The following is a 21,115-nucleotide window of genomic DNA, read 5'->3' as shown; positions in this document are numbered from 1 at the left end:
ACTTCAATGAATATATTTTCCTTTATGCTAAGACAAATTAATTTTTAATACGATATTTTAATTTTATTTCCGTTTTTATTTTTGTGTATATACCAACACAATTTGAATGTCTGAAATAAGAATATAGTCTCCTATATTTTATTGGTTTTATTTTTACGCAAAGTTGCAAAACATAGTATTTCAAGCAAGAGGCAATTATTTTACTTTAAGATTGTTGTGCATATTTTGAAAAATTTAATGTCATTGTGCTACTTAACTTCAAATGTAGGCCATTTTCTCTTTTTGGATATGTCTGGGACTCTGTGATAGAGCATTATAATACAAGATTCGGCGCTGAAACTGGTGGTGGTCTTTATGCAATTTAGTATTATTTGAAAACATTGGAATTAATCGATTAATCGATTTTTTTACATTAATTGCAATTATTTTTTTATATCTTGCAATTAATCATTTGATTATTTAATCGATTAAAAAAAAATTTTTGCCATCCCTAGTTGTGGTCTAAAAAGCGGGCATCCTTAGACGTAGTCTCGGAGTTGGAGTCGTTGTCTCAAAAGAAGTCTGCATCAAAACTTAACCTCCCCTCTTTGATTGCTCACTGTTAAATTTCGCAAAAAACTCATTTTTATATAATAATTAAATGTAGCGTATACGTCATGCCATCCGCCATCCATTCATTCAAAGTAATCAACCTGGTTTGTGCATGTGTTTGCTGGCGCATCGATTATCCGCTTTTTAACGCATCAAGTAATTCGCTTCCTGTTGCCATTTTATTTTTAAGCCATTTACATTTACATTTACTTTCCCTTACGCAGCCGTTACTAATCCTCCACTTTTTCTCCCTCTCTGGCTCTCTCTTTCCACCTGCCACACACACAGTCCGACGATGCTGTCGCTGAATCACTTCTATCAAACCGGTCTCCACATCGTGCAGGTGACGCTCTCCTTCATGCTGATGCTGATCTTCATGACGTACAACGTTTGGCTCTGCATTGCCGTGGTGCTGGGCGCCGCTGTGGGCTACTTCCTGTTCTGCTGGCGGAAGTCGGTGATTGTCGATGTAACGGAACACTGTCACTAGCAATGTTTAAAATGTGAAAGGCGCTTCGCTTGGATGCGCTGCCTTTGGCCAAGGCAAATTGGCAATACTAATTATCAGCATCAGCAGCAACAACAACAACATCAACCGCAGCAGCAACAGCAAAATCAACATCAACAAACTATCGCCACCACATCAGCAACAACAACAACAACAGCATACAGCGCCAGCAGCAGATTGAGCAACTGCACACGCGCCATCGACAGTCGCGACGGACAGAACAACGGCGACGGCTACGTTGGGCGTAGAAACGGTGGCGCAACCTGCAAGGCAACAGCCAACACGCTAATGAACAACGCCGGCGGTAGTGTACGCTGTGCGCGCTACGTAAAGCGTTCCACAACCGAGCCCGGGCAGCGCGGCATGCAAGTGACCATGGCCAACCACAACCAAAAGGACTATGATATCTACTACTACGAGCGTGATGAGTACGAGGATGAGACAGTAATCATCGATACGATTGCCGTGACGGCCACCACCACCACACAGCTCATGGAGAGCGGTTGCGGCAGCGTTGGGGCTAACTGTCAGAAATGTCGAAATATTAAAATTCTACTAAGACTAAGTTTAAGATATTTTTATGATATAAACTGTGAAATTGTTAAGAACACCATTTAAGGGAACAAACACACACAAAACCATTAGCAACAACAACAACAACTGAAACAAAATCACAATAATAATGATAGCTAGCAAGTGCGGGAAGACAAAATGAGTATAACGAGAAAAAAGTTAGCAATAGCTAGTGTATCTAGTAGTTTATAGGCAAGTGATAGCGCGCGCGCAGTCGTACGTCGGCGGGTGGAACTTAAGAAGCATAAAGTGAAATATTTTTACACGAACTAGTTGTACGATTGTTTAGGTGTAATTAGAAATTTGTAAAATGCAATTTTCGTGAGATAAATGCTCGTTTGCGGATCGCCTGGTGCTATGCATACGTTGACCTTCGACTAAATCGAGCAAACAAATGTACTTTCGATAATTTACTACTTTTTCGTTTATTAAATAGCGATTGTGTATTTTTTTTTTGCTAATATTTACTATTTTGAGTTTGAAGTTTCCTCAGCGGTACGATGTTGTTGCCACTTAATGGCGTTTCTATACAATATTTCAATAATTTATGCCTGCAAACACAAACATACATACTGCACACATGTACAACATATACACACATGTTACTAGCTTATAGATTTTTTAATTTATATATTTTGCCTTTTTTTAACACATTATTGTAGTATTTAATTATATTTTGTCGGATTTTTTAAACAAAGTTTTACACGCATGTATTAGGTCGCAAAGTTTACCAAGCAATTTGTTATAGAAAGTGAGGCTGCAGCATATTCCTACATAAAATCCAGTAATAATATTTAATATTGTACATACATACATACAACTCTATAAAAATTGAAATAAGAAGAATTTGTTACAGTCGCGAGCGTAAAGTGCAGCAAATGTTACTGTATATTGCATGTTAAGTTTGGTTTAAGTAAAAAAATTGTGCTATAAAATTTTACAACGCATTTTATGTAAGAAAAGAAACCTACTAAACATAGTATGCATATATATATATATATATATGTACGTATTATAAAGATATATTGAATGTGAAGCCAACACTAACTAACATTGTATTGTAAAATTGTTTTTGAATATTGAGGCGAATGTTAATCCTACTGCAAGCATACATACATACATATACTCACCTATATACATACATACAAAAATTCATATGCGTAAATTTTTCAAACTTACTGTGTATACTTCAAATAAAGCCCAAAATATCCTTTAAGCCCAAAATCGTTGTTGTTTTTATTCAAAATATTCTTGAAATATTTTCTTTATATTTGTGATTTTTATTAATTTAAATAATAATTTTAATATTATTAATATTATTATATTATATTATTATTTAAATACTTAATTTTGGTGCAATTTGCTGCCTTCACAAGCGAGAAAATAAAAATCGCACAAAATCCGATCACCCTAGCGCAGGCAGCGCAGCGTGAATGTCACATTTTTCGGCGTAGCACTAAACCAGCTGAAGTACTAAGCGCCCAGAAATCATAGCAGGTGGCGGAAAAACACCAGGCAACAACAACTAGTCGCTCTCTCGCTTTGTGCCGCATTCGCTTATCCTCAACGACAGGGTGGTGTGTCGCTATTTGGCAGAGTTGTTTTAAATTTTAGTGGGACATTTTTAATTAGTAACCATAAATATTTATATTTAAACCAGTGATTGAAAATAACTAATAGTATTAAATTCTCATTGGATTATTTAACAAGTATTTATATTTTCCGTACAATTTTAATATTTCTTTGATAAAAATGTACATAAAACAATAATTAAAATTTTGCACCTTACAAGTATGTCACCCTGTACATTTATTGCGCACATCCTTTTATTGTCACATTCTAAACAAACCACAAAAATGATCGTTGTTCTATTTTACTTGTCATGCTGCTGCATGGACTTTTGCGCATTTACACATATAGATAAATTTATGTGGTGACGAAAAGCACAAACTTCCTGAATCCAGTGGGTGAACGAAACGTCAACTGAACTAATTTTGATAATATATAAATATTGTTTTATTAAATTAATTATTATGTCTAATATTATTATTTAAATATTTATTTTTAGTTCTATTTTGTCTTCACAAATCAGATCACCGTAACGAGCGCGGAGCAAATTTTTTGGCGTTGGACACAAACAGCTGAAGGACCAAGCACTCATAATTCAATCAGATCGCTGAAAACACCAGGCAACAACTCGTTTTATTTAAAATATGAAAGGATTGCTCATGGATGCCGGAACTATGTTGGGCGTAGAGACGGTGGCGCAACCTGCAATGTAACAGCCAACACGTAGCAAAGTTTTTCGTGCGCATGTGTTAGTTCGCGAACCGTGTACGTGAGCTGCCCATGTGCGATGGGTGCATGGAACATTAAATACACGCGTGTGCACGTGGACTGTTGCACATTTACACACATTTAAAAAGTTATGCGGTGACGAAAAGCACAAACTTCCTGAATCCAGTGGGTGAACGGAACGTCAACTGAACTAATTTTGATAATATATAAATATTGTTTTATTAAATTAATTATTATGTATAATATTATTTAAATATTTTAGTTCTATTTTGAATTCACAACCGAGATGATAAAATTAATGAAATCACAGTAACGAGCGCGACGTGAAGGACCAAGCGCCCATAATTCATAGCAGGTCGCAGAAAAACATCAGGCAACAACTAGACGTTCTATCGTTTTATTAAAAATGTGAAAGGCGCTTCGCTTGGATGCGTTGACTTTGCCCAAGGCAAATAATAATTATCAGCATCAGCAATAACAACAACCGCAGCAGCTAAATCAACATCAACAGCATGCAGAGCCAGCAACAGATTGAACGACTGCACCCGCGCCGTCGCCGTTGTTGTGTCTGTCGCGACTATGTTGGGCGTAGAAACGGTGGGCAACCTGCAATGTAACAGCCAACACGCTGTTGAACAACGCCGGCGGTAAACGTAAAGCGTTCCACGGCCGAGACTGGACGACACGGCATGCAAGTGACCATGGCCAACCACAACCAAAAGGACTATGCTATGAATACGAGGATGAAATAGTTATCATCGATACGATGGTCACCACACACAGCTCATGGAGAGCGACTACGGCAGCGTCGGTGTTGTCAGAAATGTCGAAATATTAAGATTCTACAAACACTATGTATAATTGAAATAAATACCAAAATATATTATTTCAGCGCAAAAATGTTATTTTTATTAAATTAAATAATAATTTTGATATTGTTATCAAAATAGTTAATTTGAGTTCAATTTGCGGCCTACACAAACGAAAAAATAAAAATCGCACAAAATCCGCTCACCCTAGCGCAGGCAGCGCAGCGCCGACTTTGTCACATTTTTCGGCGTAGCACAATACCAGCTGAAGTACTAAGCGCCCAGAAATCATAGCAGCTCGCAGAAAAACATCAGGCAACAACAACTAGTCGCTCTCTCGCTTTGTGCTGCATTCGTTTATCCTCAATGACAGGGTGGTGTGTCACTAATTAGCAGAGTTGTTTTTAATTTGACTAGGACATATTTAATTATTAATATTTTTATTTATAGCAAGCGGGGATGTTGAAAATAATTAATAATACTAAATTTACGTTGCATTCTTTAACAAGTATTTATATTTTGATTACAATTTTAATATTTCTTTGATAAAAATATAAATAAAACAATAATTAAAATTTTGCACCTTACAAGTATGTCACCCTGTACATTTATTGCGCACATCCTTTAATTGTCACATTCTAAACAAACCACAAAAATGATCGATAATCTGTTTGCTTGGTATTTTACTACAAAAAGTGAAATTGATTTTTAACGAAGTTTTTCGTGCGCATGTGTTAGTGCGCGAACCGTGTACGGAGCTGCCCAGGTGCGATGGGTGCATGGAACATTAAATACACGCATGTGCACGTGGATACACATTTGCACACCTTTAATTATACATATGCATATATAAATTTATGTGGTGACGAAAAGCAGTTCCTAAATCAGTGGGTGAGCTAAACGTTAACTGAACTAATAATGAGCATATGGATTTTGGATCAATTTGCAAATTTAGACACATTTAGTATTGATAATATATATGTAAATATTGTTTTATAAAATTAATTATTATGTCTAATATTATTATTTAAATATTTATTTTTAGTTCTATTTTGTCTTCACAAATCAGATCACCGTAACGAGCGCGGATTTTGTCAAATTTTTTGGCGTTGAACACAACCAGCTGAAGGACCAGACGCCCAAAATTCATAGCAGATCGCTAAAAAACACCAGGCAACAACTAGACGTTCTATCGTTTTGCTTAAAATGTGAAAGGCGCTTCGCTTGAATGCGTTGACTCTGACCAAGGCAAATAATAATTATCAGCATCAGCAATAACAACAACTGCAGCAGCTAAATCAACATCAACAGCATGCAGAGCCAGCAACAGATTGAACGACTCCACCCGCGCCGTCGACGTTGTTGTGTCTGTCACGACTATGTTGGGCGTAGAAGCGGTGGGCAACCTGCAATGTAACAGCCAACACGCTGTTGAACAACGCCGGCGGTAAACGTAAAACGTTCCACGGCCGAGACTGGACGACACGGCATGCAAGTGACCATGGCCAACCACAACCAAAAGGACTATGCTATTTACTACTACGAGCATAATGTATACGAGGATGAAATAGTTATCATCGATACGATGGTCACCACACACAGCTCACGGAGAGCAATTGCTGCAGCGTCGGTGTTGTCAGAAATTTCGAAATATAAAAATTCTACAAACATACTATGTATAATACAAATAAATACGAAAATACATTCTTTAAGCCCAAAAATGTTGTTATTTTTATTAAATTAAATAATATTTCTAATTATATTATTTAAATGCTTAGTTTTGGTGTAATTTGCCGCCTTCACAACCGAGAAAATAAAAGTCGCACAAAATCCGATCACCCTAGCGCAGGCAGCGCAGCGCCGACTTTGTCACATTTTTCGGCGGAGCACTAAACCAGCTGAAGTACTAAGCGCCCAGAAATCATAGCAGGTGGCTGAAAAACACCAGGCAACAACTACTTATCGCCCTCTCGCTTTGTGCCGCATTCGCTTATCCTCAACGACAGGGTGGTGTGTCGCTAATTGACAGGGTAGCTTTTAATTTGAGTAGGACATTTTTAATTACCATTAATTATATTTATAACAACCGCGGAGAATAAAAATAATTAAAAATAGTAAATTTCCATAATATTCTTAAACAAGTATTTATATTTTGAGTAAAATTTTAATACTGCTTTGATAAAAATACAGATAAAACAGTAATTAAAATTGTATAGCTTGACGATATGTCACCCTGCACATTTATTGTGCACATCCTTTTAGTGTCACATTCTAAACAAACACAAAAATGATCATTGTTCGCCTGGTATTTTACTACAAAAAATCAAATTTATTTTTAGGGCAGTTTTTCGTGCGCGAACTGTGTGTGTGAGCTTGCTCATGTGCAATGGGTGAAAGGAACGCTTAATGCACTTATGAGCACATGGATTTTGGAAAAATTTGCACACATTTAATATTAAAAAAAATATTATTTATTTTATGAACAAAGTTTAAGCTCCTTAAATCCATTTTTCATGTTTTTTTTTTTGCGAAATAAATATCCATTTGCAGAGCTTTACAGTAATTTATTTAATGCAATAATGCGCAGCTAAAACATCTAAAAATATATTTATATTATGTATGTATGTAATATCATTGTAAATAGAGATTCCCGTGTTATCAACTAGCACACAAACTGCTCATTCACTCCAACTTAGCGTCCAAGTGCAATAAATATGTATGAATTCAGATTTTTTATGGCGCGCATGTGACAGTTTTAATTAACACTCGCGTCCAAACACACAAATATATACAAATATGTAGATGTAAAATACGTACATAGTTCGTTACAATTATGAGAAGTACTTGGTCTCCTGCATAGAGATTTGATTGACACAATGACATTCATGCACACAGATCCATTGGAAAATACACAAATAGCTTGGGCAAAACACATCAACACAGCACTTAATATAATGTTATTTCCGTATGCATTTAATTTAGTGGGATTACAAATTTTCGGACGCCGCACAATTGACTGTCTAGTGTTTTGTTGATTCCGCCGTCGTTTTGCCTGCATCCGTATCGTCCAGCGCAGTGTCACGTTCCGCTAATTGCTTCAGCAATTCAAAACCACTTTTCCACTTAATGACATCTGCGCGCAAGTCCATTTTATTGCGATGCGTCGTTATTTTCTTGTCCAGCGCAAAATCTTGTCGAGGACACGCTATATCGCCTTGCCTTAGCTTCAGCACTGGACACAAGTCGTTGTGACCATCACCGACATAAATAATGCGCTCGTAGTGTGTGTTATCGCGCAGATTCCGCTTGGCTACAAAGTGCTCCAATATCTTGCCCTTACATAAGTTGGCAGCGCTCAGTTTGCAATCGGTCTGATGATGATAAGGTTGCACATGCAATAAGCCGTCATTGTCAAAATGTGCTGGGTTTGTGAAGACGCTTTCAAAGCAATTTGCCAGCCCATGCGCCTCCAACCACTCATTTATAAAGACAGTGTTTGAATCACTGATAATTATCAAATCATATTTATTTTCTTGCGCCTGATGCAAACGCTTTAGCAAACGGACAAAACCAGGTACCTCCGGTATGCAGCGTATCTTGTCCCGTATGGCTTCTGGCGTATAGCTTTGATTGTGCAAACGTCGGAAGACTTCAGCCATGTACTCCTGCCAACCCTCCTTGTGTATGATGGTTTCACTGGGGAACTTGTCGGCTGGCAAGAGATCGCGAACCACAGTATCTGTGTTATCATCCACTACGGTACAATCGAAATCAAACGCGACTAAGCGCCGCGACACTCTTGGCAGCATCTTACAGCCGGCCATAATGGAACGAGTTATATCTAGTGGTAGCAAACGCACACGAAACGCCAATGCTGACGGGTAGATATGAATACAAGCAGCTGATTTTCCAACGGTTACGTATGTCTAATTTGCATAGGTGTGAATGAGTAGGTGGAAATTTGTGCACTCGAAAATGGCTAAATTTGTTCGAGGTCATAAATTTGACCTTTACTTTGGATTAAGCGCTAACAAAGTAATTACATTACACTCGTTATAATGTTATTTCAAATACTTTGTATTCGGACAAACAATTTGTATAAATTAAAAGCGAGAGCGCGGCAAATACTAGCGGAGTACGTAAAGTGGAGACCACATTAGGCAATGTTGCATTTTGCAGTACCTACGATAAGACCATTTATTTATTTGTGTGTCTAAATTAATAATATGCAAAATAGATATGTTGTATAGAAGTTTTTGTAATTAATTATTTGATATACATTATTTTTAATTATTAGTTTTCTTTATTTAAAACAATATATGAAACACCCTGTGGTGTGATTTGTTTTGGGGAAATTTCCTCAGCCGCACCCCACATTTCACTTATTACCTTTTCCTATTTATTCCTTTTCAAAGTGAATAACAGCTGTTTAGCTGCTGCGTCAAATGTAAATAAAACAAATTGGCAGCTGCCAACAACAACACAGGTTTGCGCGGTCGTGCGCACAACATAGCACCATGTGTTATGTTGACGTTTACGTTTGTTTCCAATCGAGTGCAGATGAAAGTTTTATGTCGTGCTCCACGCTCAGTGCATCGCAGTGTGCGCTTGGTATTGAACGTGTTCAGTGAGCAGCGCTTCCAAAAACTTTCGGCAAACATTGTGCTTCCAGTATTGAGGTAGAATATAAATATAAATATTGTCGACAGTACAGAAGTGAACAAAGATGCAAGTGGAGCGCAACCTGGCGCAAGCACAAACGATTGCGACCAGTACTCAGGCTACTGACAACACAACAGGCGCAACAGTTGCCACAGGTGTGACCGTGAAATGTGCAACAATTGCCAATGTCAGCAGGAATCAACGGCGCCTACAAGATGTGGGCACATTGCGACGCGAAGACTTCGATGGCGGACCGGTGAGTGTGGATGAAATCGTGCCAGGACTATATCTGGGTAGGTGAATTAGTGTATTTTGTGCGACACAGAGTAATTTGTATGCATTCACCATTGCAGGTAACCTAACCGCCGCTACACATATGGAAACATTGAAAAAATTCCAAATCACCCACATATTGACGCTGGACTCAGTGCCGCTGCCACAACATATCACTCAGGCGAGCTTTCTTACAACCAAATACGTGCACAGTAAGTTGTGGTTCCCAAGCACAAAACTAAACACACATACATACATGTGTAAATGGATATAACATACTGTTGCAAATCATATACAGTATATATCGACGCATTGTCAGTTTCCAATCTATGTTCGAAAGTTAAAATCAATATAAGCCAGGAATCTGTGAAGCTATTTTCCGCAACTGTGATAAGTCCATTTGACGTCAGTCAAACACAAAGTGGCTTCAGCGCGTCCCGCTTTATACCTTGTTCACTTTTATAGCTGACGACGGAAAACAGAAAAGGAATTGAATGCTTCTATGCTTCTAGTGTCGAGGGGCCTATTAGTAGCAGCAATTTGTTATATGTTGCAATCCTGGTTTAACACACACATTACCAAAGCTATTTAAAGCTCCCACTGGTGATACAACGTTTCAGTTTATGATTGCACACAACCTTGACAAGATAGCTTCAACTGTCTAAGCTTCTAATAAAGGACATGATTTTTTTTCCTTTCAAATATGCTTACACACAAGTAACATATGCGTATTTGCATAGTCGAGTGCTCGACATCACAGTCAGTAGCCAAACGCGCATTACAGGCATATTGAGACGCACGCACTTATATCAAGCACAACATCAAGCATGTCCACAGTCACTATAGTTTGTAGACATGCAGGACTGCCCCTTGTCACTTCACTACCTGTTACCAATGAGTGGCACACACCAATGCACGGCCATCTCCCCGCTGCCACCGAACTCCCCACATGCCTTGTGTCTTGTCATGCCACATCACATGTGTTAGTGTGCGAGTGCATTCAATTACTGCCGTTGCCATAAAATTTCGTTTTGCGTAGGTTTTATTAAATTTAAATATTTTCTGCTTGCTCACGCCACTTCAATGGGCGGCCTTAAGGACAACCAACATACAACGCACGGCTTTATAGCCATTGACAACAACGACAAGCGAATGACAGCACACAGCACCGCACACATCATCACCACACAAACCGACACGAATATCAAAGTAGACATTACATTGAGGATTTGTGTGCGGCAGCATTACACATGTGTGAATGTATTTGTGTGGTTTATGAGAAAAAGCTTCACATCCCCGTCCCTCGTTGTTGCCTCCTGGATGATTTGTTTGCTCGGATGCTTAGTGCGGCTACGTTTGTTGTTATTATCGTTTGCCTGTAGCTACAGCACCCCTTTGCTTGCTTGCCGTCAAAAGCGTGGGGTTTTGTTTATTATTACGCCATTATTTGAATGAAGACACAAGTGACAGGCTACAAATCTTTTATTGGCAGCGCGTTTACTTTTCAATGCGACGCTTGTGGCAGCGTGGAGGCGTTAGGAGTGTGGGTGGCTCATGCATGAAATAAACAAATGGTGGTTGATATCCATAAACAGGGACAGATCTTGATGTGTGACATTTGAAGCGACGGAAATTATCTTTTCAATATGCCAGACGTGCTGTTGATACAAGGAGATTATGTGTGCCTCGAGAGCGTTATTTTACGCAGATAGGCCTTTGATGATTAGATGCTAACATCAGCAAAGTTGACAAAAAATCTACATTTAATTAAATTAATTATTTAAATTTCACCCTGAGCTTTCATGATTTAATCTTTCCTTACTCATTGTACCACCAAGTGTTCTAATAATATTTTTGCCTTATGAAAAATTGATGAAGTGCGTTTAAATTTCACTTAGACAAATTGCTTTAAGCCAATTTTTCTGCATTAACTTTGCCATCAAACTTTAAATGACTCATTAACCCCTCCACTAGTTGCGGATATGCCAAAGGAGGACATTTTGCACCATCTGGATACGTGCACGGACTTCATAAACATGGCTATGGCGCAAAAGGGGCGTGTGCTCGTGCATTGGTGAGTATCCGTCAGCAAAGCATTCAATAAATTTCGTATTTTGTAGAATTATAAATGATTTACCTTATTATCTCGAACTTCGCCGCCTGCCGTTTCAGCTACTTTGGCGTGAGTCGCAGTTCTGCCGTTGTCATAGCTTTCATTATGAAGCAACACGATCTGGAGTATCAGGCTGCCTTTGAGTTGGTGCGCTCTAAGCGTCGTTTTGTACAACCAAATCCCGGCTTCGTGTCGCAATTGAAGCTCTATCGGCGCATGGGCTGCAAAATCGAACCACAATTTCAACGTTATAAACTCTACCGTCTGCGCTTGGCGGGCGAACAAGTGCGCAAAGGTAAGTAGTTTGGCTTCCATCTAAACACACACACACATTCGCACAATATAACTGTTGCACACACTCGACAGCGAAAATATTGCCACAATCCTTCAATAGTCTGATCAAATCGGATCCGGCCGTTACGCAAGAGAACCCGGAGCCCATTGTCTACCGCTGTCGCAAGTGCCGACGAGTTTTGGTTTCCAAATCGCACGTACTGCTGCACAACAACAAATCACTTGTGGCCACGAGTAGTCCGCCAGCCGCAACAAAGCCAAGCGGCAACAACAACGCCGCCGCGGTTGAACCGCAAGCGCCACGACTGCTCGATCAGATTGCCGCGCAAATACGCAAGGCTTCACTGGGCTCACCCACCGGCGCCGCCGCCGCAGAGGGCGAAGGCGATGCGGCCAACGAGCAACTGCCGACGGTTTGTCGCAACATACTGTTCGTGGAGCCGATCTCCTGGATGCGCGACATCTCGCACAGCACGCAGGGGCGCTTGCATTGCCCGAAGTGCGACCAAAAGGTGGGCAACTTCAGCTGGATCAACGGCTGCCAGTGCCCGTGCGGCGAGGAAGTGTCGCCGGCGTTCTACTTGATACCATCGCGCGTGGAGCTCTCCAAAGCTGTGCAGAATGTGCAGACAACGCTTTAGACTAGCGTCGCCGTGGCGTACACAAACGCTGGCTGCCTGGAGCATTTATTCACAAAAGTATTACTTGAATTTGAATTGCATACAAAGTAAAGAAAGAGAAAATAAGAAAAAAACACAAAAACAAACACAAAATTTATAAATCTTGATGTGTACCATTGTGAAATTGAAATGCTTCCATTTTATGTAAATATGTTAAACGAGACTCAACTCAAATTAAATGTGTGTGTATTGAAACTAAACAGTTATCCTAGCTAAAATATCAAAATTTTCAAGTTGCGCTTAAATAAACATAAACAAAATCGATAATAACAAATTCAATGCCACAAAATGTCTGCAACAACTGAAGGGTTTCAGGCGCGCCAAGGCGATTTTCATGTGCAAAGAAAAAAAAAAACATTTGATATATGAAAATTAGCTAATTCTCAATACAAAAAATATGAAATTGAAAAAATATAAAATTTAAAAAAATATGATATTTAAAAAATATACATTATATGCAACAATATTGCTTGTATTAAATTAAATTTATAGAATTTCTCTAAGAGCTTCGACAATACTTAAAATCGTTTTAGAAATGTATGGCGCTTTATGCGCATTTACAAAAAAATGTTCGAAACATATTGATGTCAAAGTTAAAAAAAAATATTTAAAAAAATATAAAAAATAATAAAAAAAATGTTGAAAACGAAATAATTGTTTGAGCTTTTCATTTTATTCTTGGGATGCAGCAAATTTTTGATAAAAAAAATTTTTTTTTAAATAAATTGTTGAATTTTTAGAAAATTAATTTTTATTGCATATAAAATATTTTGTTAAATTCTGCAAATGTTTCATTTAGAAAATATTTTAAAACTAAAAAAAAACCTTTAAATTAAACTTGATTTTAAATTATTTCAAATTATTAATTCATAACATCACTTAAACCCTTTTGAGGAATTGATTTAATCAAATAAACTAATTTATCCTTATTGAAAAAATAAATAATTAAAAAATCATATGAAAAGTTAACATACAAAATTTAATTAATGTTAAATGCATGAATTTATGAATGTTAAATGCATGTTAGGAACTCCACCCACACCTCTACGCCCCCAAAAGGTATGCATTGGCACCCTTTGTCGAAATAAGTGCTTGCCAGAGACATCATTTTGCTGCGAGTACGCAGAATTTATTAAAAATTTCCGCAGCCATATGTTTATGATAAATTACTATGCTACTATTATTTTATTATTTATACCTACAAAACGGGGTAATTAGCTCTGACTGCGTGCGTGTTCTATATAAGTATGTATGTATATGCAAGTAAAAAGTCAATTTGACGTAAAACTAAATTTTAAAACGCGCCAAAGCGTCAATTGTGTTATATTATATATTACATGTTGTTTTTAGCTTTTTAACTTTTTTTTATATACTCGTATATATTAAGTTGTTTATTTCAATTAAAATTGTTTAAGAAAAATAATTTATATTAGGAAAACATGAAAAACGTACGCATTCGGTGGCTGCACACAAAGCAGCAATTTTCAAGCGCTTTGTGCAAGCAAAGATTGCTTTTGTTTTCTCATTCTCAGAATCTACATGTTACCTTTATAGACGTTTTCGCTACGCTTCAAATACAATTTGAATTTAATTGCAAAAAGTTAAAAAGTTACATTATTAGAAAAAAAGTAATTCAGTAGGATAATTCATTGGGCGCCTAAATACCATTTGCCAATTTTTCATTTTTTTAGAAATTATTCAAATTTGTTTTCAAGTAAAACTCAAGCATAAAACTAAATAGTTAAAGAAATCACCTCGTTTAACGGCGTTCTATTGCGGCTTAAGACAACGGTCGATCTCATTCCAGTTTTGATTTGCCTTGTGCTATTGTTGTTGTTGTTGCAGCAGTTGTAGTTGTAGCACTGCAAACATGTTACTTGAGTTGCATGCATGTGGTGGTGGACTTTGACTAACGGAAGTGCTTGCAAGTGCACAGGCTGTGTGTTGGACTGGGGTGACGGTGACGGTTTGACTTGACGTTTGTGTTCAGCTGTTTGTGTTTTTTGAAAGAAATGTTGATTTTTGGAAGGTGTCTGTTACCTGCAATGAGTTGACGGCGCTTCGTACAGCATGGCTGGTTGACGTGGTATGCCGCATTGCAACAACAAGGAAGTAGTTGTTGATTGTTTTCGTGACAGTAACGTTAGTTGGCTTCATGTAGAGGTTGGTTTTCTGTAAAAGTGCACAGTTCTGTGAAAGTTTTGCGAATGCCTCAATTCATTCAGAGTTTATGACTAAACAAAATACCATCACACAAATTCTTTATTAAGCCTTACACTTGTATTAGGGAGAATAGAAGAGGTAAACGATGAGGAGGGATGCGCTGTGCCAGCGTTGGTCACGAAAGTTTTTTGAGAAAACAGAAAAAAGATGAACTTGGCAAAAATGCGCCGAAAAGTATGCAACGTGCAACTGTTTACGTTTAATTTTTAAACTTTTTACTTTTTAATTTTATAAATGCATTTTTAAACACAAAAATCCGTTAATTACAAATTTTCGCTTTGAGAAATGTGAGTTGTACTTCGGAAAAAACTTTCGTGCCACATTTTTATGGAGTGTGTTGTGCGGCGAAATATTGAAATAATTGTTTTTTAAGCAACTTAAGTCTAAAATTGTTTATTTTTTTTTGCATTTGTAATTAATGTATTTAGTTATGATGGATAATTTTGTAATTTGTATAACTTAACGACTATTTATTTAAAATTATACGAGAAAAGAACATAAGTTAACCGTAGTATCATAAATTAATTTGTTACCTTTGTAAAGCGGGTATGAAAAAACTGAGTTTTCCACTATAAATCACACATCAACTTCAATCCCTTCACTTCCACCATATTATTTTATAACTTCTCAACACACAAACTCTCTTTTTTACTCCTACTAAATAAGAATTAAGACGCAATTTGCAAAATTTGATTTTTGATTTTTGTTTAAAACAATTACCTCGGTGTGGGTGAATGTGCGTACGAACAACGTAGTATCGAACTGGCGTACGAATATGAGTGCGTACGCGGGTCACTTAAAATCTACAAATGCTTTTGGTATTGGTAATCTTCACATGTTGACTTCCAGGACATATAGTACGAAAAATACGAGTATTAATTTGTTTTCTGTTTTTTTTTTTGTTTTTGTTTTTGTTTCATTCAAAACTGTTTCACGATGTTTTTTTATCTTTAAACTACATATTAGAAATATTCCAAAAAATAGAAAAAGTACCTTGTAATCGAGTTTGTTTGAAGGGGACTGGTCTTGTAGGCGCAACTGAACTGGGTACTGGAGGACATTCAGTTACTCGTGCTCAAACGTATGCGTTTACGTGTGCTTTTACTCACGCTATGAAAAGTTAAACAAAAAACTCAAAAATTAAAACCAACTACCTTGCAAATAAGCTTGTTTGTTCATAAAACTTGTTTTTATTTAGATTGTTTGCTTGAAAAGTACCTCGAAATAACGCTGACAGCGAAACAGATTCTAGATTGTGACAGCGCACAGGACCTACAGCAAATTATGGCCACAAGTATAAGGAGCCAGCGGAGTGTCGAGTCGAATGGAGTGAATTAGCCGACTCGTGTTGCCGGTTTCAGCCAATGCAACTACTCTTCGCCTAGCAATTAAACATTTAAATATTTAAATTTTTAATAAATAAATCAAATTAGTTTAAGGTAAATTATTTCTTATTATTTTTTTTAATATATTTACGCTCGCAAAGCAAAAGAGCTTCTTCAAAGGCACTTAGGGCGTCCTCTTATGTTTATATGTAATAAAAATAGTAGTGTTCTAAGTGTAATTGCTCTTTATAATAAATAATTCGAAATATAAACTTTTAGACGACCACTACAAACGTTAACATGCCATACAAAATAGTTAAATCCACGCTAGGCGAAACAGAAATCAAACCTTTCGTCAAAAGAAACCCCTTTATCGCATCCAATACTAGCTCTAACCACAAAGTGAGAAACAGCCTGCATAATATTAGCTATATTCATTTCGCTTATGAAAACAGTTTTACTGTACGCATTCACTTTGGAAATATATGCAATTTGATAGTTCGAAAAAATGTGTATGTAAGTTTATATGCTTAAATAGATAGACTGTGGAAAATACTTTTGTACTCACCTTGTTTTACGACTTGAGATTATTCTTTTTATTTATTGGGCTAGATTTTTAGAGTTTATTAAATTTGTTTTTGTTTTTGGGGAGAGTACCTCGATCCGCCACGTACAAATGCGTGCAATTAATAACGACTGCGGCTGCGACTACGGCTGCGGCTATGGCGATCTCTGCTGTTGCGTCGGTGGCTGCTGCGCGAGTGGGAACGCCTGCGATGCGATGCTTTGTGATGATCTGAAAGTTAAAAATAAAAGCATAAGCAATGTTTCTGTGCACCAAATAGAATTTATAACTCACGTCGATGTTTGTCGGCCGTATGTCGGCTGCTGTGCTCACGTGAACGTCCGCGATACTCACGCTCACGCTCACGGTCACGGTCGCGATCGCGATCACGATGATCATGGTGCTCACTGCAATGGAAAGATTTTTGTTGCACGTAAAGACATACACATATCATTGTATACACTTATTTACCGTCTGCGTTCGTTATGGTGGCTGTAGGTGTTGCGCTGTGCGCTGCGTTGTTCACGTTCCTCGCGCCTCTTGCGCTCCTCCTCCTCGCGATCCTTTTGTCTACGCTCGTGTATTTCCTCCACGGCTTTACGCAATCGTGAATATCCTAAATGTTGTTTCCCCATTAGATGGTCTTCAATACGCTGCTGCGCATCGCCAACTATAAGAAAGGCTCCGCAGATTTCGCATACTTCCATTTGCTTTTCAGGTAGTGTACCCAGATCCTGCATCCAGGGCAGCACTTTCTTCTCGCTGCCACCATCTTCACTTTTCGGTGATTTTTCGCCATCTGATTTGTCCGCATTGCTCTCTGGCGGTGGAGTAGTCAAACTTTCTTTCAATAAACCATTTGTCTGATGGTGTAATTGTTGCTGCTGTTCGTGTTGTGCCACGAGCGCTTCTTTCTCGTCTTTTAATTGCTCGCAAAGCGCCATAAGATCTTTGGCCTGGTCAACATCACCGCGTATACCAGCCTCTTCGGCTTCGGAGAGCAATTTCTTAATACGTGCGTTCATGTTGTTCAACTGTTCCTGATATTTAGAAAGCGGTATAGAAGGTGCGGGCTGATCACGATGCATTAATTGTAGACGTTGCTTGCCCTTTTGGATTTTTCGATCGACATCATTTAACATGTTGTTACAAAATCGCAAAAACTCATCTTCGTAAGAACGCTTGCGAGGAGATGGACGTGCTTCGTCATACAAACGCTTTGCCTCATCGTCATGTATTTGTGTACATGGTCCCAAGTCTGCGCGCGTATTAATAAAGAGATCATGTGGACAAAATTTCACTATATAATATTGACAGAACTGAAAGGAAACATAAAAAACGTCCATTACTTATTGCATTTACTTTGAAGCCTGCGCATACATTATTGATTTTGCTACGAACTGTAATGGTAGCAATATATATATTTTCCCCTGACAAAATCTGAATTACTCACGTCCGGATCATCCCAACTAACTTTACGGGGAGCCTCCGATGGATGTAAATTTCTATTACGACCCATCAGCTCGTCCAGCATTTGGCGTGCTGCGTCCACCATGGTTGGTAAAAAATTGTATTTTTCTCTTTGCGGGGATGAATGTCCGACTTTTAACCCCGCACTAGCTATGCCTTTGTTACGATGTTACTCGTGTTCATACAATATATCAAGTTTTTATTATTTCTATTGTTTAAACGGTAAACTTTTGTTAGTAATTGTTTATTTTTATTTTAACTTCTTTCTGGAACGATTATTTGTGCAAATATTAAAAAAAAACTCAGAGTTTTCACTAATTTATTACAGGAGATAACCGAATTCTACAAATATGATGGCAGAACAAGAATGACAGTTCAACTGCGCCAGTATGTTAAAAAGGCATGCACACAGGGTTGCTATGGGAGCGCTATAAAAAATTAATTTACAAGGGGCTTACACCCGTAGTTATAACAAAAACTTCATTCGATCAGATATTATCAAGAAAATCAAAATATATTAATAGCAAGATAACAAATGTATTATAAATTTAACGGTTATGTATATATTGCATATAACTATATTCATAAATCTCGTTGACTGTAGGTCTACTTCTTCAATCAGCCTACTACTTGTAGGTGCTTTGTAAGAGGTTGGTCATAATTAAACATTCCTGTCCTCCGCTTAATAATACTTAGTTCTCTTTTTCAACCATATCCGGAACGATGTCAATACTTTTTTGTGGGTCCAGTAAGAGTTATTTAAGCGCTTATATTAACCAAACAATAGATGATCCATATGAAAATCCCAGACACATAAAATAGTGTCGTACTTCTTCGGATCCGACGTGATTTTAGTAACACCACTTTCCGGAACTCCTTTCCTTTAAGTTGTCTATAAGAATTGTCTAACTTTCAACAAAACACGTTCGTCATTCTTATTTCACATTTTGATTTTATCGTAATAAAATTTACTCACCAAAATTCAAATAAAAAATTATTTTGACCTTTGCTTTTGAATATCTCTTAATAACACTAAAAATGGTTTTTGGACCACCCAAAAGACGTCTCTTGATATTCGATTTCGACGAAACTCTTACTGCGCTGGATTCCACATATCTTTTACGCGACTTGCTGCCTGTGTATCGTCGTCCCAAGGAAATTAATCAGATAAAAGAAGGACGGATTTCATATTTGAACAAGCTATTTGCCGAATTACGCCTGGCGGGTTACACATCGACCCAACTACGTCGTCTAATAGCAGCCATACCGCCAGTGCCAAGTATTGTGGACTTTATAAAACATCTTTACGAATCTTGTGATCCCAAATACGACATCATCATTATCAGCGACTGTAGTAGCATCTTTATCAAAGATTGGCTAGCCAACAATCAATTGACAGAATGCATCAAAGAAGTCTTCACCAATCCATCATTTGTTGTTTGCAGTGACGGTATACGAGCAGAGGCGCTGCAGCAGGCCAAGTGCCCTCTGAGTCCGCCTAATCTATGCAAACGCAGTCTTTTGGAAAGGTATCTGACGAAGCGCCAGGGGATGGGCGTGACCTACGAACGTGTGATTTTCGTTGCCGACGGCGCACACGACTATTGTCCCACGTTAATCATGCGTCGGGATGATATTGTGTGCGCGCGGAAAGGAAAGGATCTTGAGAAGAAAATCCGTTGTTATCGCAGAAAGTGCAAGGTAAGACCGCTCGTATTGCTGTGGAGTACCGGGCACGGACTGCTGTCACTTTTGGAGTCTGCCTTAGACTGTGTGACTATTTCAAGCATTTAATTGACGGCACAATTGTTTTAAATCAAATTGACGCGAAATGATTTCAAAATGACACAAATTGAAAGGATACATTGAGCAAAAGTAGACAAACGCGTACAGCAGTGACAATAAATAGTGCGACAGTGTAAAATTCTTAATACTAATTACGCATTTTTTGGCAAAATAAATTATTGTATAAAAATAACTGCATATTTTATTTTTATTATATTCATCGTCATATCATTAATATAGTTTCTTCATAGCATTTATTTGGGTAAATTAATTACTTTATTACAGTTCATGAACCTGCCAGGCATGTCAACACACAGCGCACTCCATTGCTGAGGTGCGCGCCGTGCCTCTTAGTTTATTTGTTTAATTTACTCTTTTAGACTGTTTTAATATTCGTTTGCTTCCTGCTTTTCCTGCTTAGTTTGCATTTAAAACTAATTTTTAAATAATAAAAAATAAGTTTACACGACTCCTCATGGAGTCATCTATGATGTTTGCACGCAATTTTTGTAGGATGTTAATAACTACAACTTAGAAATAAAAAAAAAATAAAAAATAAATTGTACGCGGACTTAAAACTGACATATATAAATCGCAGCGGCGGAGTGCGGGTGGCTAACATTACAACAGAATTGAATTATTTGTATGGATAAATTGATTATTTTTAGTTAACTCCTCGTATGCAAAAGTTGGAACACTTAAAGCGTTGCGTAAAAGAAAAAAAATATTCCGCTAATATTTACAAGAAAATATTAAATTAAGCAAAATAATAGATGAGGAACACACACAAAGTGCTGCATAAGTGTTAAATTCACGCTTTATACATACATGTATATTACTTAATAAACTTAAGTAACCTAATAACTTTAAATTTAAGAAGAGTCGCTTAAGTAAGTAGCTATAATTACAGCTAAAACCGCGTGAATACTATTTGCCACTCCGCCAC

At 37.6% G+C, this 21,115-nt stretch overlaps 5 protein-coding genes across 14 annotated transcripts in view; 3 read left to right on the top strand and 2 right to left on the bottom strand.

The window, feature by feature from the left end:
• Nucleotides 1-2,896, top strand: part of LOC105212671 (high affinity copper uptake protein 1) — a 28,909-nt gene extending 26,013 nt beyond the window's left edge. For all 4 annotated transcript variants that reach the window (XM_011184799.3, XM_011184800.3, XM_011184795.3 and 1 more), the window contains one exon: nt 880-2,896. In XM_011184799.3, coding sequence (XP_011183101.1) covers nt 880-1,081 — 202 coding nt within the window. In that variant the 3' untranslated portion in view covers nt 1,082-2,896. The remainder of the gene's footprint in view (nt 1-879) is intronic.
• A 4,432-nt stretch (nt 2,897-7,328) lies between these two features.
• On the bottom strand, nt 7,329-8,932 carry LOC105212672 (probable phosphatase phospho2). The gene has a single exon (XM_011184801.3). It carries the CDS (start codon nt 8,601-8,603, stop codon nt 7,800-7,802), a length of 804 nt encoding a protein of 267 aa, XP_011183103.2. The 5' UTR covers nt 8,604-8,932; the 3' UTR covers nt 7,329-7,799.
• Nucleotides 8,933-9,185: 253 nt separating this feature from the next.
• On the top strand, nt 9,186-12,940 carry Dusp12_1 (dual specificity protein phosphatase MPK-4). Its single transcript, XM_011184802.3, has 5 exons — nt 9,186-9,734; nt 9,795-9,926; nt 11,689-11,788; nt 11,887-12,122; nt 12,194-12,940. The coding sequence occupies exons 1-5, from the start codon at nt 9,506-9,508 to the stop codon at nt 12,760-12,762; spliced, it is 1,266 nt and encodes a 421-aa protein (XP_011183104.2). The 5' UTR covers nt 9,186-9,505; the 3' UTR covers nt 12,763-12,940.
• A 965-nt stretch (nt 12,941-13,905) lies between these two features.
• On the bottom strand, nt 13,906-18,736 carry LOC105212674 (luc7-like protein 3). Of its 7 annotated transcripts, none has more exons than XM_054230949.1 (8): nt 18,368-18,736; nt 17,386-18,233; nt 17,209-17,321; nt 16,918-17,145; nt 16,018-16,405; nt 15,745-15,866; nt 15,558-15,681; nt 13,906-14,973 (listed from the first exon to the last, which is right to left on the bottom strand). In XM_054230949.1, exons 1-4 carry the CDS (start codon nt 18,467-18,469, stop codon nt 17,036-17,038), a joined length of 1,173 nt encoding a protein of 390 aa, XP_054086924.1. In that variant the 5' UTR covers nt 18,470-18,736; the 3' UTR covers nt 13,906-14,973; nt 15,558-15,681; nt 15,745-15,866; nt 16,018-16,405; nt 16,918-17,035. The 7 variants fall into 7 exon arrangements, with proteins under 7 accessions (XP_054086924.1, XP_054086923.1, XP_054086921.1 ...); XM_054230948.1 differs by having other exon boundaries at nt 15,558-15,866; nt 16,018-16,134; nt 16,243-16,405; XM_054230946.1 differs by having other exon boundaries at nt 15,745-16,405.
• Nucleotides 18,737-19,303: 567 nt separating this feature from the next.
• Nucleotides 19,304-21,063, top strand: LOC105212675 (probable phosphatase phospho2). Its single transcript, XM_011184804.3, has one exon. It carries the CDS (start codon nt 19,423-19,425, stop codon nt 20,176-20,178), a length of 756 nt encoding a protein of 251 aa, XP_011183106.1. The 5' UTR covers nt 19,304-19,422; the 3' UTR covers nt 20,179-21,063.
• Nucleotides 21,064-21,115: the final 52 nt, after the last annotated feature.

This window comes from Zeugodacus cucurbitae, chromosome 5 (genome assembly GCF_028554725.1).
Source record: "Zeugodacus cucurbitae isolate PBARC_wt_2022May chromosome 5, idZeuCucr1.2, whole genome shotgun sequence".
NCBI lineage: Eukaryota > Metazoa > Arthropoda > Insecta > Diptera > Tephritidae > Zeugodacus > Zeugodacus cucurbitae.
Note: the sequence above shows the minus strand (reverse complement) of the source record. Positions and strands in the feature narration are given on the sequence as shown.